This window comes from Saccopteryx leptura, chromosome 1 (assembly GCF_036850995.1).
Source record: "Saccopteryx leptura isolate mSacLep1 chromosome 1, mSacLep1_pri_phased_curated, whole genome shotgun sequence".
NCBI classification, from domain to species: domain Eukaryota; kingdom Metazoa; phylum Chordata; class Mammalia; order Chiroptera; family Emballonuridae; genus Saccopteryx; species Saccopteryx leptura.
Genome location: NC_089503.1, coordinates 9,558,876 through 9,576,733, shown reverse-complemented (window position 1 = coordinate 9,576,733; position 17,858 = coordinate 9,558,876). Strand labels below are relative to the sequence as shown.

Sequence of the window (17,858 nt, the reverse complement as noted above, 5' to 3'; positions counted from 1 at the left end):
ACACGGAGGGTATATTTTTGTCACAATTTATGAATCTGCATTGACACACCATGATAACTCAAAGTCCTTAGTTGACCTCAGGGTCCCCTTAGTGTTGTATATTCAGTGAGTCTAGACAAGTTATGTCATGGAGCCATCATTACTGTGTCATAGAGAGAAGTTTCACTGCCCTAAAAGTGGAGGAGGTTAATTTTCCACATTCAACCCCTGGGCATTTGAGCCATGGCAAGTGGTCACAAAAAGATAGTACAATTCCATCTGGTAGTCACAGAGGGTAAGGACTAGATTTTGGAGTTTAAGAAGAAAAAAGAGTCTTTCTACAGGAGAGGGCTGACTGAAGGAGATCATTGGAAGACGCTGGGAAATTTTAGACTTGTCAGAGAATTCGAGTGGCAGCCGATGGGACTACCCGGGGTGACGGTGAAGTGTTTGGGGGCTTTGCAGCATGAGAGTAAAATGAATGATGTCTGATGACAATGGTCGGTCTACACAGCACAACCAGGGGTCTCCAAACTTTTTACACAGAGGGCCAGTTCACTGTCCCTCAGGCCATTGGAGGGCTGCCAAATACAGTGGTCCTCTCACTGACCACCAATGAAAGAGGTGCCCCTTCCAGAAGTGCAGTGTGGGCTGGATAAATGGCCTCAGGGGGCCGCATTGCGGCCCGCGGGCCGTAGTTTGGGGACACCTGATAGACAAACCACTGAGCACTGCTACAGACCAGGCAGGTGCAGGGGACTTCCAGCCATCAGTGTATCTGGTCCTCACGATGTCCTCGTGAAGTGGATCACAGCCCCATCTCAGAGAAGATGAACTGAGACTCTGAGAGGCCGGAGCTTCTCCCACCAGCTCAAAATTGCTGGGTGTCCCTGACAGGCGCTGACGTTTTCCTTTCTGGTTTAGAGGTACAGAGACTGTGGACTTCCTTCCTGAAGGGACAGATACAGTTACTGCTTCCTCAGTCTTGGTCCCCTGAGTCCATCCTTCAGCCGTGGTGAGGGGAGAGTGAGAGACAGAGCTGCAGGGAGCCCTGGGGGGCCCCGGGACGAGGTCAGGGAGGCAGAGGGGGCTGTTGGGAGTCGTCTCCAAGCCTGCTTGCGGAGGGGTTCTGTGGCTCCCCTGATGTCACAGCTTTTTGGGGATCGGTGCTGTTCAGCACGAAACCATACCAAGCAGCAGCCAGAGAGGCCAGTGGCACTAGTCATCACCTCCTCCTACCTTGATATTTCTACCTGAAAGTGAGCAGTCGTGTCAGAGTTGACAGCAAGTCCAGGCGGGTCCTTCCTCCCTCCCGAGGGGCTGGAGGTTGCACACACTTTCTGTCCCCTGCCCCAGGACCTGTCTCTTCCTCCCTCCTGCTGCCCTCCCAGAGTCCTTCCCACAGAGGGTCTGGCCATGTCCCCATGGCCCCTTCCCTGGGAAACACAGGTGCGACCACTTCTCAGTGGTGGGCTTGTCTGAGGCTGTCCTGACAACGGACAGGTGGGCTGCTGGAATGCTTCGGGGAGAGCTTCCTGGGGGAGGCCATTGTCCCTGACTTGGGGGGACAAGGAGGAGGGTTCATGCCTGGGTCCCTTCGGCCAGAACTCTTGGGGTAAAATCTGGAATGGGTCTGTGGTCTGGATGGCAGTAGCCTCTACCCCCCTGCCCAGGGTGGGTGTAGAAGAAGCTGAGGGGAGACTGTGGGCAACCATGGTCACAGCTTCCCTGTGCACTGAGTGCTGGTCACAGGTGCAGCCTGGAAGCTTCTGTCTCCAGCCCCAGCTCTGCCCAGAGCCCCGGACTCATACGTGCAGCTGCTCCTCAGCCTGTCCCCCTGGGTGTCTGACGGGCCACCTGGAACATCCCACCTCAGCGTCACATCCTTCACGTCCCTCCCCACACGGCTCTGCTGTCCTCCCCTCCTCTCTCCGCCCGACCACCCACGCCGTCGGCTCGAGCCCTGACCGTCCAGTAGCACAGCAGAGAGAGTGGGCACTGGGGTTCGAATCCTGCTTCTGCCTCTTCCTAGCTGTGTGGGGACGACACACTCGGGAGCGGTGCCGGGGAGGGTGGAAGCTGGGCCCAGGTCCTACAGGACAGTGTCCTGAGCTCTTACACAGGCCCGCAGACCCGGAGCGGGTCCTGCCTGAGTGCTCGCTGGGCCTCAGCAGACCTGTCGTGGTCCCGGGTTGGCCAGTCTGTCCCTGAGCACCCACAGGGGCATCGGGAGCTGCCTTTAGGGGTCTTCCTGGAGGTTCTAAATCCTCAAGTGACTGATCTGGTGAGTCCCAGAGGTCCTCCAACCATCCCCTCCTTCTGCACATGGGGAAACTGAGGCCCAGAGAGGGAATGATCTGTTTAAAGACCCTCAGTGGATTTGAAGGAGATCCGAAATTTGCTGTCTGACATCCTGGCTCCCAGCCAGCGGGACCCCGAGAGCCTACTTTTGTGTCATTCAGGACAATTTCTCCCTCTTTGTGCATATCACAGTCACCCCCACCCCAAGCAGACCTCCAGGAGGGAGAGGGAGCTCCATCCACAGAGAGGGCCTTACCTGATGGCTTCGGGGTTTGCCATATCTCAGATCGGTGACAAAGTGTTCACAGTTTCTGGAGAATACACTGTACTTCATCTCCTTACCAATCATCTTCTTTGCTGAACTGATAATCTTGTTCACTGGTAGTGGTTCGTACTTGTGGTCCAAGTAGTTGTTGACCCTGTATTTGCATCCCCCCACCACCTTGGTCAGGAGCTCCCTTTTCACCTCCCCTCTGTCGCTCAGAACGGAGAAGAGGCTGGAGGAGCCGGCTCCAGGGTACTCACCTGCAATCAGAGACAGGAGCATCAGGAACTGCAGGGCAGGGCGAGGGAGGGAGAGGAGGAGCCAGACAAGAAAGAAGGACAAAGGCAATCCACTATTGAGCTCATAGTTGCTCCACAAATGTGATTGGAGGATTCTCAGATTTTGTCTGTTCACTTACCAAGCTGTGAATATTTTTTATGTTAGTGATGTTCTGACGGTCAGTGTCTCTCAGTGTGTTCCATTATCTGAATACATTGTCTAGATCACCAATCTTTATTGCTTTTTCTTTTTCTAGATTTTATTTATTCATTTTTAGAGAGAGAGGGGAGAGAGAGAGGGAAGGGTGGGGGGAGGAGCAGGATCGATCAAGTTCCATATGTGCTTTCATCAGGCAAGCCCGGGTTTTGAAACAGTGACCTGAGTGCTCCAGGTGAACACTTTATTCACTGCGCCACCACAGCTCAGGAGGCGTTTGGCTTTAAATTGTTCTCATTGTGTTAAAAATCTTGTGACAACTACACTGTCAGCAGTCCTTACTTAGAGGAGCCAGATGGACCACGTATCCATCTCCCACATAGATGGCCCAGTGCGAGTAGCCAATGCGGAAAATCTCAATCAGGTCTCCAGGCTTGGGTTCTGCACGATCCTGCAAGAGAAATCCAGGAAGATGTGGACCGGTTTCCGAAACAGCAGACCCTGGTTGGGGAGTGGCAGCTCGGGCTGGGGACCCCCTTGCTGACGTTCATCACCTAGTGACAGTGTGTTGGAGGGGCAGAGCTCAGGGCGCTGTGAAGTCCTCAGCCTGCTGTAGCTTTTGTATTTTTATTAAACAGTTTTTAATCCATAAGAGGAAATTGAGAAAGTCAAACAGGTAGAGGAAATGGGCTGAGGAATCAAGTATCAGAGGGAAAAGAAGGGCCCTTGGAGCTGAGAGACAGAAAGGCCGAGGCACCAGCCTGGGAATGGGGGCAGAGGGGAGGGAAGGCAGGGATGCCCCCGGGGAGACCCCGCCCTCTGCAGCTGGTGGAGGTTGCCCTCCGGGTACTAGAAGTCTGGACTCTGTTCTGAGGGCTGGAAGCCTGGAGCATGAGCTTGTGCATTGGGAGGGTGAGGTTTGTCCAGTGTGTGCGTGTCATGCATGTGTGTGTGTGTGTGTGTGTGCTGTACATATGTACGTTGTGTGTGTAGTATGTACGTGCACACATGCTAGGATGCCGACGGGCATGTGCAGGTGTAGTGTGTATGTGTCCAGAGGTTGTTGACACAACAGCCCACGTGTAAAACCCCTTCTGTGAGGCGGGGTCCCAGGCCCATCGCCAGCCACACAAGTCAGGTGAGTTTTCAGCTTCACTACCTTTCACACACTGCCCCTCATGAGCCCTCACGTCTTTTCCCCGGGCTGTCCTTGGTCACAACAGTCACTTCCTCACACTCTACGCCATATCCCTCATCCCTGGACCCACACTATTGGAGATGGCCACATGTAGACAGGATCTGACAGCTTCTTAAAGGGCCTTCAGGCTGCAAGGGGGCTCTTGTGAGGCTTCCCAGGGTTCCTGCACGGGGTGGGTGGAGGCAGGGTGGGGGTGGGGTACTGACAGATTGACAGCAGAGGGCGCTGCTGGCACTTTTCACAAATGCAAGCCGCCCACAGCCCAGGGGGAACAGCGCCATTTACTCAGGTGGGAGACTGACGTCAGAGAGGGAGAGGGACTTGCCTGCCCCTCACCACACAGCCCACTGTCACTCTGCTCCTCTGCACAACCGCTTCTCACTGCCCCCAGCACCTTCCCCACACCCGCTCCCTCTCCTCCCTGTCAGACAGACACCCTGATCCCCAGCCAGGCTCAGCTGCCACTCTCTGGTCCTGAACCCCCGGGTCCTCTCCCCCTCTCCCCACATGGGTCCCGTCCTGCTACAGTTCCCTGTGTCTGTCTGCTCCCCCTCTGGGCTGTGAGCTCCAGGCAGGGGGATCCTGTGTGCTCGGCCCTCCCTCCCTGCATCTGCACGATGGGAACAGGGGCCTGGCTTGGAGCAGAGGACAGGGACTGAGTAAGGAGGGAGCTGGAGGGTCAGCGGGACCAGGACTCCCCCCTACACACACACTCCTCTCGGTCAGCCAAGGCGGGGCAGGCCCAGAGCCGGTCTCTATGGGGGGTGGGGGGGAGACCGAAGGGATTTTACACTCTGAAACTGTCTAATTAAGGCAAGGTCAGGGTCACTGGCACAGTTCCCTAATGCAGATGAAATGTGAGCTTGGGACCTGTCTGGGTAAAATGGTTCCCTAGGCAACAGAGCCTGATTTTGGTTGGCAGCAATAAAGCCTTCCCCAAAAGCAGGGATGCAGATGGACTCGCTCCAGAATGGGCGGTTCCCCTCCCAGAATTGCCCCATTTGCAACAAGAGTCCTTGGCCAGCAGCCTCCTGTCAGCTGCAAACCAGGCTGCTACCCTCCCGGGGACACGCGTGAGTCTGGACAGCAGAGGTGATGGGAGTAAAGCTGTCTGAGTCAGATTGCTGGAATCTGAATGCAGATTATCAGGCAGAACAAATATTTGGAGGAAAGTGGAGAGAGCATAGACCGGGCTTAGTAATCACGGAACCCCTGCAGCAGCTGAGACCACAGCCTGGAACTCACTCACTGCCCTTGTCCTGGGTCCCTGTCAGCCCACACTCCTGCCCCTGCTCTGGCAGGCACAGCCCCTGACACCACATATCCCTCAACTGGGGCTCCCCCCTCCTGTGCCAGACAGAGAGGGGGCTCAGTTTCCCTGAAGACCTCACAGCCCTGCAGCAAAAGAGACTTTTAAACAACATGCAGTTCCCCTGACCCTTGCGCAGACGAGCTCCGGAGGTAACAGGCCGGGACACAGACTGAGGCCTTTACAGAAGGAAGCTGCCTCCCTTTCCTTCCCAAAAACACCCAGGGGACTTACAGAGGAGGCCATGGCGATGTGTGGTGTGTGGTGTTGTGCTCCTGTTGGGGCAGCTTTTATACCCAAGTCTGGGGTTTCACTTTCAGTTTCCTTGGTTAATAATGTCATAGGTAGAGTGAGGACACCTGGATTCTTGTCATCTTTAGAGATAAGGTCAGTAAAGAATCAAAATGCGACAAATAAAGGAAATTTTCTTGGTTATGAGGGAAGCAAGTTGGAGAAAAGGGGACCATGGAGACAGGTTCAGAGGTCAGCCCGGTACAAACTGCCACTGCCCACTGCTCCCCTCGTAGGGTCTGTCCTTTTTTCCCTTCTCTTGCCTTCTGTCTCCCTTCCTCCTCTGCCCTGTGACCTGTCTCTGCGATTCCCAGCTGATTTCCCGAGATTGGCTCCTCCAACATGTTCATACTTGTGAGTGGCAGAGCTGTGGTAACAATAGAGTCCCTGTGGACGGTGGCTTGGGGCTGCTTCTACTGGGTAGCTTCTAAAACCGCTTGAACCATAGGACAGACCTGGTCTGTGGATGGGATCATCAGACCGGGATTGGTGACAGAAAGAAGTATGGAATTATTTCTTATAGCATTCTGGGCTTTGTTGCTGATGTCAGATATGGCTGGTCCCACTGTTGTGTTGACAAGGACTCATGTAAAATGATTCTTCTCCCTCTGGAATAGTTCTTGGAATGGGATTATTGATTGGGTTTGGGAAACCACTAGTGAAGCATGCACAGTATTTCTCATGTTAGTACTGCAGTTACTATTATTACAAATATTTCAGCCCCTCTGAAGGGAGCATAGGTATATATCTTTGTGGTTTTAATCTGCATTCATCTATCAGTAATGTTATTGAATACATTTTCAATGATTATTGACTATTAGACTATTCTTCTTTGGAATGTAACTACTCAAGCCTTTTGTCTTTTTATAAAATGGGTTTGGGATATCTTCATTAATACTTTTTAAATTTATAAATCACAGAATTTGAAGTCCTTGTGTGGCTACTCAGGTATCTAAATCCCATCTGAGTCTGCTCCTCTGGACCCTGTATCCCTTGATTGTCAGTCACCTTTTTCTTCTCTACTCGTCTAGTAATTTTCAATTGTGTGCTGGATATTGTGTGATACATTATAGAGGTTCTGGACTATTATCTTTCTCTACGGAACAGTACATTTTTTTGTTTTGTTTTGTTTTGTTTTGTTGTATTTTTTTGAAGCTGGAAACAGGGAGAGACAGTCAGACAGACTCCCGCATGCGCCCGACCGGGATCCACCCGGCACGCCCACCAGGGAGCGACGCTCTGCCCACCAGGGGGCGATGCTCTGCTCCTTTGGGGCATCATTCTGTTGCGACCAGAGCCACTCTAGCACCTGGGGCAGAGGCCAAGGAGCCATCCCCAGCGCCCGGGCCATCTTTGCTCCAATGGAGCCTCCTTGCGGGAGGGGAAGAGAGAGACATAGAGGAAGGAGAGGGGGAGGGGTGGAGAAGCAGATGGGCGCTTCTCCTGTGTGCCCTGGCCAGGAATCGAACCCGGGACTTCTGCACACCAGGCTGATGCTCTACCACTGAGCCAACCGGCCAGGGCCGGAACAGTACATTTTGATAAGGCTGGTAGTTAGATTACTGGTAGATCACTTTGATCCCGTGAAAGCATCAGTTCAGATTGTATTTCGGCAGGACCATTTCAGTTTTAACTTTACTACTACAGCATACCTATTATTCTTAGGGCATACTTAATGGTTAGCTTGTTTCAACAAAATTTCTACCTTTCTTAGCTATTAGGCTTTTAGTAGATGATCTCTGATGGGCCTCTTGGAAAGCCTTGTCTTACGTATGTCCAGCTTACAAGTTCTCCAAGAACACTAGGGACATTAAAAGTAACTCTTATTTTCCAATTCCAGGACAGATACTTCGGTAGTAGCCTAACTGAATGTAGAACCCTCATCGCTTTTCTTTCTCTCTCTGCATCAATCTAAAACATGTTTCCATATGAACCGTCCTCAGATATCACTTACATAAAGTTATTTTCTTAGGTATATATGACATTCTATTATCTCTAAGTCTAAATTCTTCTGTCTGAATTTTAACATCTTTTATAATACTCCGATCTCTTCTTACTTAAGCAATATTAAATTCCACGACATTTCAATATTAGCATTCAGCTTTAGTCAGACTAGCCAACTTACTTATTGCCCCCAATAAGTAAACCATTCTCTTCCTAAACTTCATACATGTATTTATATATTCCCCTCTTAGGACAGTATCGTCTTCCCAGTCTAATGATCAAAGGTTAGAAGTTCCAACTCCGCGAGAAAAGCTTTCTTAACTCTTCCAGCCTTCTCTGAATGATACTCTTTTCTGAATGAATAACTATAGCACTTTAGAACTGATCTACACAGCCTGACCTGTGGTGGCGCAGTGGATAAAGCATCAACCTGGAATGCTGAGGTCGCCAGTTCAAAACCCAGGGCTTGTCTGGTCAAGACACATATAAGCGTTGATGCTTCCTGCTCTTCCCCCTTCTCTGTCTCTCTCTATCTCTCTCTCCTCTATTTATAAAAATGAATAAATAAAAATCTAAAAAAAAAGAATTGATCAACACATCTCAGTTATATAAATATATTGCCTAATAATTGACTGCCTTTGTTTCATGTGTGCCCTCAGCTACACAATAGGGACTATCCCTCATTCTTTGCATTGCATTACAGACTCCATTTATTATGTGCCTACTATGTGCCAGATATTATTATAGACTTTTAAAAATAAGCTATTTTTTAAAAAGTTTATTTATAGATTTTATAAAGAGAGGAAGGGAGAGACACAGAAAGACAGAAACATCCATCTGTTCTTATGTGTGCCCTGACTGGGGATCAAACCCACAACCTTTGCAGATTGGGACCGTGCACCAACCAACTAAACTATTTGGCCAGGGCTAACTTTACCTTTTTTAGAGCAGTTTTAGGTTCGTGAAAGTTATGGAGATTTGCCATATACCTGCTGCTCCCAACCATGTACAGACCTACCTCTATTTTCAACAGCTCCCCAGAGGGACCTGTTACAATTGAGGAGCCTACATTGAGGCATCATGATCACCTGAAGTCTGTACTAGGGTTTACTCTTCCAAAGGACTTTTGTACACAATTTTGGGTGCTTCTATCTCTATAGCTCTCTGTTCTCTGGTACCCAGCAGCCCTAAATTCCCAGATGTCTAAGAGCAGCCTTGCACTGTGAATCTGCTTCCCCCTCTCAATGAGACTGTCCATCTATGTTTGACTATGTTTTCCTGCACCTTGGCTTGGGAAATATCCTCAGATAGAAGTCTGGGTGCATGTGGGACTCCACTGTGTCCCTTCAAAGTATTAGGGTCCTTGCTGCTGTCCAATGTCTACACACCCTTTTCAAAACAATTCATAGATTTTTTTTTTTGGATATTGCAAAGAATATACAGAGAAATCTGTGGGCCTTCACCCAGTTTCTCCCAATAGCTGCGTCTAACAAAACTATTGTATAGTTTCAAACCCAGGAAGCTGTCATCGGTACAAGTGTATACGTGCAGTTCTTTGTATTGTTGTCGTGTGTGTAGAGACATGCGACCACCACCACCATCGGGCAACAGACGATTCCATTACCTCAAAGGTCTCCCACATGCGACCCCTATGCAGTCACAGCTCCTCCTTGCCTTCCCACCAAAGCTCACCCGTGGAAAATGCTAATCTGTCCCTCGTCTCCATACGTTCATCTTTCAAGGTGTTGTATAAATGGAGTCATACGTGGGAAGTTCTGAGAATGGCTTATTTGCTCCGCATGCCCCTTGATACCCGCTGACGTTGCTGCATGCATCATTCCTCTGTTCCTTTTTATCACTGAGTCATATTCTTCCGATGGGTGGCCCACTGCTGTACCACTCACTTACTGTATGTAGGACGCTGTAGCTGTGTTTAGTTTTTGGCTATTAAAAATAAGGCTGCCCCGAAGCATTGTATACCGTGCCATGAAGTTTTTTGTATGAACATAAATTTAATTTGTCTGGATTAAATGCCCGGAATGGCATGGCTTAGTGGTATGGTCCTATGTCCCCGCCCCCAGGAACCAGCCCATTCCCTCAGTTCACAGGGCTGGGCTTCAGTGTGGGCCGGGCAGCGGTGGAGACAGAAATGTAAATGAGACAAAATAGCAGAGACAGAACCCCTGCCCTCAAGGATGTGACAGTTGGGAACAGACCACAGTGGGGAGACCTGCCAGTCAGCAGTGCCGACCAGTGTGGTTAGGGCTGATGTCACAGCCAGGATGCCACCCCGTTGTGACCCCCTCTTTGGCTGCCCGGCCAAGAGAGGGAACCTTCCCAAAGCCACAGAAGTGAGTCTTATTGCCCCCACTTTACACACGGAGAAACTGAGGCTCACAGCAGCACCCAAGCCGCTTGTCAATGACCCCTGATATTAGCACACAAATCTGTGTTGAGTCTCCAAGCTGGTCCTGGTCTTGCCCTGGGAGTGCCACTGTGCTGGTAAGTAGCAGGGGTGGGATTGGAAGCCCAGGTGTGTTTGACACAGCTCGTTATGCTTATGAAAAGCGCTGTCCTCTGTCACCGAAGAGTCAACCGGAGATGCAGTTTTGTTCCCTTACTAAGCTTGGTTTTGGCCACAACCCCTCATTTTGAATCTTTTTCTCCTGGATAACTAACCTCCTTCTTGTTCTCTCTCACTCCCTTCTCTCCCCGTCTGCACCTTGGTCTTTTGTTTGTTTGTGTTTGGTGGGAACATTGTAAAAGTTCTTAAGATGCTTGTTGAAACAAAAGTGAATTGTTTGTTCGAAAATGTGAAGGCATTGTTTCATTGTCACCTGCATAATGGTATTTTTTTTCTTTTATAATTTAATGCAGTGACATTGATAAATCAGGGTACATATGTTGAGAGAAAACATCTCCATATTATTTTGACATTTGATTGTGCTATATACACCTCACCCAAAGTCAAATTGTCTTCTGTCACCTTCTATCTGGTTTTCTTTGTGCCCCTCCCCCCCCACCCTCTCTCTCCTTCCTTGCCCCATCCACTCTCCCCCTATCCCCCCACCCCCATTGCCATCACATTCTTGTCCATGTCTCTGAGTCTCATTTTTATGTCCCATCTATGTATGGATTCATATAGTTCTTAGTTTTTTCTGATTTACTTATTTCACTCCGTATAATGTTATCAAGGTCCATCCATGTTATTGTAAATGATCCAATGTCATCATTTCTTATGGCTGAGTAGTATTCCATAGTATATATGTACCAAAGCTTTTTTTTTTTTTTTTTCATTTTTCTGAAGCTGGAAACAGGGAGAGACAGTCAGACAGACTCCCGCATGCGCCCGACCGGGATCCACCCGGCACGCCCACCAGGGGGCGATGCTCTGCCCATCCTGGGCGTCGCCATGTTGCGACCAGAGCCACTCTAGCGCCTGAGGCAGAGGCCACAGAGCCATCCCCAGCGCCCGGGCCATCTTTGCTCCAATGGAGCCTTGGCTGCGGGTGGGGAAGAGAGAGACAGAGAGGAAAGCGCGGCGGAGGGGTGGAGAAGCAAATGGGCGCTTCTCCTGTGTGCCCTGGTCGGGAATCGAACCCGGGCCCTCTGCACGCTAGGCCGACGCTCTACCAAAGCTTTTTATTTATTTTTTTATTTATTTATTTTTTCTGAAGCTGGAAACAGGGAGAGACAGTCAGACAGACTCCCGCATGCGCCGACCGGGATCCACCCGGCACACCCACCATGGGGCGACGCTCTGCCCACCAGGGGGCGATGCTCTGCCCATCCTGGGCGTCGCCATGTTGCGACCAGAGCCACTCTAGCGCCTGATGCAGCGGCCACAGAGCCATCCCCAGTGCCCGGGCCATCTTTGCTCCAATGGAGCCTTGGCTGCGGGAGGGGAAGAGAGAGACAGAGAGGAAAGCATGGCGGAGGGGTGGAGAAGCAAATGGGCGCTTCTCCTGTGTGCCCTGGCCAGGAATCGAACCCGGGTCCTCCTCACGCTAGGCCGACACTCTACCGCTGAGCTAACCGGCCAGGGCACCAAAGCTTTTTAATCCACTCGTCCTCTGACGGACACTTGGGCTGTTTCCAGATCTTCGCTATTGTGAACAATGTTGCCACAAACATGGGGGTGCATTTCTCCTTTTGGAGCCATTCTATGGTGTTCTTGGGGTATATACCTAAAAGTGGGATAGCTGGGTCAAAAGGCAGTTCAAATTTTCAGCTTTTTGAGGAATCCCCATACTGTTTTCCACAGTGGCACCAGTCTGCATTCACCAGCAGTGCAGGAGGGTTCCCTTTGCTCCACATCCTTGCCACCACTTATTCTGTGTTGTTTTGTTGATGAGCACCATTCTGGCTGGTGTGAGGTGATATCTCATTGTGGTTTTAATTTGCATTTCTCTAATAATTAGTGATGTTGAGCATTTTTTCTTTTATTTTTCCTTTTTTTTTTTTTTTTTTTGTATTTTTCTGAAGCTGGAAACGAGAGACAGTCAGACAGACTCCCGCATGCGCCCGACCGGGATCCACCCGGCACGCCCACCAGGGGCGACGCTCTGCCCACCAGGGGGCGATGCTCTGCCCCTCCAGGACGTCACTCTGCCGTGACCAGAGCCACTCTAGCGTTGGGGCAGAGGCCAAGGAGCCATCCCCAGCGCCCGAGCCATCTTTGCTCCAATGGAGCCTTGGCTGCGGGAGGGGAAGAGAGAGACAGAGAGGAAGGAGGGGGGGTGGAGAAGCAAATGGGCGCCTCTCCTATGTGCCCTGGCCGGGAATCGAACCCGGGTCCCCCTCACGCCAGGCCGACGCTCTACCACTGAGCAAACCGGCCAGGGCCTTGAGCATTTTTTCATATACCTATTGGCCATCTGTATATCCTCTTTGGAGAAGTGTCTATTCATTTCTTTTTTCCATTTTTTGATTGGATTGTTTGTCTTCCTGGTGTTGAGATTTACAAGTTCTTTATAAATATTGGTTATTAACCCCTTATCAGACATATTGTCAAATATGTTCTCCCATTGTGTAGTTTGTCTTTTTATTCTGTTCTTATTGTCTTTAGCTGTGCAAAAGCTTTTTAGTTTGATATAGTCCCATTTGTTTATCCTGTCTTTTATTTCCCTTGCCCGTGAAGATAAATCAACAAATATATTGCTCCAAGAGATTTCGGAGAGCTTACTGCCTATGTTTTCTTCTAAGATGCTTATGGTTTCATTGCCTACATTTAAGTCTTTTATCCATTTTGAGTTTATTTTTGTGAGTGGTGTAAGCTGGTGATCTAGTTTCATTTTTTTTGCAGGTAGCTGTCCAGTTTTCCCAACACTATTTGTTAAAGAGACTGTCTTTACTCCATTGTATTTCCTTACCTCCTTTGTCAAATATCAGTTGTCCATAGAGCTGTGGGTTTATTTCTGGGTTCTCTGTTCTGTTCCATTGATCTATATGCCTGTTCTTATGCCGGTAAAAGGCTGTTTTGAGTACAACGGCCTTGTAGTATAACTTGATATCAGGAAGTGTGATACCTCCCATTTTATTCTTCTTTTTTAAGATTGCTGAGGCTATTCATGTTCTTTTTTTTGGGGTTCCATATAAATTTTTGGAATATGTGATCTATATCTTTGAAGTATGTCATTGGTATTTTAATTGGTATTGTGTTGAATTTATAGATTGCTTTGGGTAATATAGACATTTTAATGATGTTCATTCTTCCTAACCATGAGCACAGTATATGCTTTCACTTGTTTGTATCTTCCTTGATTTCTTGTATCAATGCTTTGTAATTTTACGAGTACAAGTCTTTAGTCTCCTTGGTTAAGTTTACTCCTAGGTACTTTATTTTTTTGGTTGTAATAGTGAAGGGAATTGTTTCCTTAATTTCTCTTTCTGACTATTCATTGTTGGCGTATAAAAATGCCTCTGATTTCTGAGTATTGATTTTATATCCTGCCACTTTCCTGAATTCATTTATCAGGTCCGGTAGTTTTTTGACTGAGACTTTAGGATTTTCTATATACAATATCATATCATCTGCAAATAATGATAGTTTTACTTCTTCTTTTCCAACTTGAATGCCTTTTATTTCTTATTCTTGTCTGATTGCTGTGGCTAGGACTTCCAGGACTATGTTAAATAAGAGGGGTGAAAGGGGGCACCCCTGCCTTGTTCCTGATCTTAAGGGTATTGCTTTTAATTTTTGCCCATTGAGTATGATGTTGGCTATGGGTTTCTCATAGATGGCTTTTATCATGTTGAGGTATGTTCCCTACAGGGGAAAGTATTCCCACTTTGCTGAGAGTTCTGATCATGAATGGGTACTGGATTTTATCAAATGCTTTTTCTGCATCTATTGAAATTATCATATAGTTTTTCTCCTTCTTTTTGTTTATGTGATGAATCACATTGATTGATTTTCGAATATTGTACCAGCCTTGCCTCCCCAGAATAAATCCCACTTGATCATGGTGTATGATTTTTTCCATATATTGTTGGATCCAGTTTGCTGGCTGGATATTTTATCTGCCCAACACTCACTTTGTTAAAGATGGCGCTGCCCACGTGGAGGCCATTGCCCAGGTGATATTAATGTGTGTCTCTGTGGGCTGTGGGCAGGCAGGATCCTTGTAGCCTGGGGCTTGGTTTTAGGATTAAGCCTTTCCCACCCGTTTTGATGTGGGGTGGTACAATCCCATCATGCCCCAGATAAGTGACTTTGTATTAGAGACTTCCCTATTTCACATATTGGATTAAAGGTTTTGATTTCTACACTATAAAATAGGGGCAGAATGGGAGCTTGCTCTCTCGGTTCCTGAGATTATCCTTAGAGGAGAGAGCAGAGAGGAGAGCAGAGTAAGGCCATGTGGAGGAGGCCAGGAGAAGCAGCCAAGATGGCGGAATGTTGAGTGAGAAGCTAGTTTGTGCAGAGTTTGTGCAGGGAGAAGGAAGGAGATGGGGAACAGAAGTTAATAAGTCTGGTGAGCTAGAAACCTTTGATTCTAGGAAACTCAAATAAGTCAGTAGGTTTGTGAGCACTGAATGTGAGTGGGTTTTGGAGCCCAGTGTGTGTTTTTACTTGCCCGCCAGGTGCAAGCTAGGATTAAAGGTGATGGCCCACCAGTTCTTGGCTCCTTTGTTTCTTTACCGACTGTCCGAATCCAGTGCGAACCTGCATGGGCCAGGCGGCTGTGGTAGTGGCCGTGGCTACTGGCTTTACACCCAGGATAAGGTATGTGGGTGTCAGGGGCTGTGCCTGACTGGGACTTGGGACGTGAGTGAGTCCCAGACTTTTGGCCTCAGCTGCTGCAGGGGTTCTGTATTTAGCCTGGTCTGTTCTCGCTCCCCTTTCCTCCGAACATTTGTTCTGCCTGATAACGTGCATTCTAATTCCAGCGCTCTGACTCGGACAGCTCCCCCCCCTCCCATCGGCCCTGCTGTCCAGACTCACGCGTGTCCCCGGGAGGAGTGGCCACCTGGTGTGCAGCCAACAGGAGGACAGGTGCTCTTACTGCAAATGGGGCAATTCTGGGAAGGGCACCGCCCATTCTGGAGCGGGTCCTTCTGCATCCCTGCTCCTGGGGAAGGCTTTATCACAGCCAATGAAATTTGGCTTTGTTGCCTAGGGCAGCGGTCCCCAACCCCCGGGCCGCAGACCAGTACCTGTCCTTGGGCCATTTGGTACTGGTCCGCAGAAAAAGAATAAATAACTTGTATCATTTCCATTTTATTTATAAGTCAGAATGATGTTTTATTTTTTAAAAATGACCAGATTCCCTCTGTTACATTCGTCTAAGACTCACTCTTGATGCTTGTCTCAGTCACGTGATACATTTATTTGACCCACCCTAAAGGCCGGGTAAGTGAAAATATTTTCTGACATTAAACCGCTCCGTGGCCCAAAAAAGGTTGGGGACCACTGGCCTAAGGAACCATTTTACCCAGACAAGGCCCAGCTCACATTTCATCTGCCTCAGGCTACTGTGACAGTGACTCTGACCTTGCCTTAATTAGATAGTTAGTTTCAGAGTGAAAAATTCCCTCACTCTTCCCAAGACAAACACCAGATCTGGGCCTGCCCCACCCTGGCTGACCAAGAGGAGTGTGGGGGGTGCGTCCTGGTCCCACTGACCCTCCAGCCCCCTCCTTACTCAGTCCCTGTCCTCCTGCTCCAAGCCAGGCCCCTGTCCCCATCGTGGAGATGCAGGGAGGGAGGGCCGAGCACACAGGATCCCCCTGCCTGGAACTCAGAGCCCAGAGGGGGTGCAGACAGACACAGGGAACTGCAGCGGGACAGGACCCATGTGGGGAGAGGGGGAGGTCCTAGGGGCTGGTGACCAGAGAGTGACAGCTGAGCCGGGCTGGGGGTCAGGGCAGCTCCTCAGAGGGGGATGTCTGTCTGACGGGGAGGAGAGGGAGCGGGTGTGGGGAAGGTGCTGGGGACAGAGAGAAGCGGTTGTGCAGAGGAGCAGAGTGACAGTGAGCTGTGTGGTGAGGGGTCCGCAAATCCCTCTTTCTCTCTGAGGTAGGTCCCCTACCTGAGTAAATGGTGCTGCTTCCCATGGCCTGTGGGCAGCTTGCAGTTATGAAAAGTGCCAGCAGCGCCCCCTGCTGTCAATTTGTTAGCCCCACCTCCACCCCGCCTCCACCCTCCTAGTGCAGGAAGCTGGGCAGCAGCACAAGGACCCCCTTGAAGCCTCAGAGGCCTTGAAGAAGCTGTCAGGTCCTGTCTCACAGGTGGCTATATCCATGAGTGGGTGTCCTGGGCCTGAAGCATTATGGCGTAAAGTGTGAGGAAGTGACAGTTCTGGCCATGGACAGCTGGGGGTAGATATGATGTTGACATGAGGGACAGTGTGAGAAAGTCAGAGAGGCCTAAGTTTTCCTTGACCCGTGTGGCTGGGGATGGGTCTGGGTCCCCCTCTCATGGAAGGGGTTTTACATACGGGCTGTTCTGTCAACAACCTCTGACACATGCACGCTACACCTACCTGCACATGCTCATCGGCATCCTAGTGTTGTGCACAACACACACAACGTACATGTGCACAGCACACAGACACACACAGACACACATGCATGACACGCACACACTGGGCAAACCTCACCCTCCCAGTGCACAAGCTCATGCTCCAGGCTTCCAGCCCTCAGAACAGAGTCCAGACTTCCAGTTCCTGGAGGGCAACCTCCACCAGCTGCAGAGGGCGGGGTCGCCCCCAGGGCATCCCTGCCTTCCCTCCCCTCTGCCCCCCATTCCCAGACCGGTGCCTTGGCCTTTCTGTCCCTCAGCTCCAAGGGCCCTTCTTTGGCCTCTGTAACTTGATTCCTTGGCCCAATTCTTCCATCTCTCTGACTTTATAAATAAACTTTCTTTTATATTTTATATATTCTTAAGGTAAAATATAAAAGCTACAGCAGGATGGGACCTAACAGATGCAGAGCTCTGCCCCCTACACACTGCCACTAGGTGATGAACATCAGCAGCGGGGTCCCCAGGCCGAGCTGCCGCTCCCGGACGGGGTGTCTGCTGTTGCCAGAAATCGGTCCACACCTCCCTGGCTTTTCTCTTGCAGGATCGTGCAGAACCCAAGCATAGAGACCTGACTGAGTTTTTCCGCTATGGCTACTGGCACTGGGCCATCTATGTGGACGTTGGTTATGTGGTCCATTTGGCTCCTCCAGGTAAGGACTGTTGACAGTATAATTTTCACAGGATTTGTTACCATAATGGGAACTATTGAAAGCCACATGCCACCATGGAAACCCAAGTGTCAGATTGGGGATTGAGAATTTAGGAGAGATGTGAGCTCCACCATCTAACTCTAGGCAGCAAATTTTTCTGGGACACGATCCAGGCTCCCAGCAGCCTCAGAGGAACCTGTCAGTACAAGCTCTGCCCCCTCCCCTGGGTGACCCTGCAGCAGGGGTGCAAACCATGGAGTCTGGCTCTCCCATAATCTCCTCGGAGTGAAACTGCCTCTGTACTCAGGTTTATGCCATGTGACTGGCCCCATCCGGCAGAACTGATTGGCCCGGTGGGATCACCCGACCCAACAGCAGCCAATCAGTAGGCGAACTAGGATGTGCTGAGTTGAGCCAATTAGCTCTCTTCTTCTGATAAGGGCACTAATCCCATCATG

General features: G+C 49.8%; 1 protein-coding gene across 1 annotated transcript; it reads right to left on the bottom strand.

Annotated features, from left to right (window-relative positions):
- Positions 1-1,214: 1,214 nt before the first annotated feature.
- LOC136387893 (phospholipase A and acyltransferase 4-like) lies at positions 1,215-5,775 on the bottom strand. The gene is made up of 4 exons (XM_066360005.1): positions 5,722-5,775; positions 3,323-3,431; positions 2,537-2,805; positions 1,215-1,232 (listed from the first exon to the last, which is right to left on the bottom strand). Exons 1-4 carry the CDS (start codon positions 5,731-5,733, stop codon positions 1,215-1,217), a joined length of 408 nt encoding a protein of 135 aa, XP_066216102.1. The 5' UTR covers positions 5,734-5,775.
- Between the last annotated feature and the right edge of the window lie 12,083 nt (positions 5,776-17,858).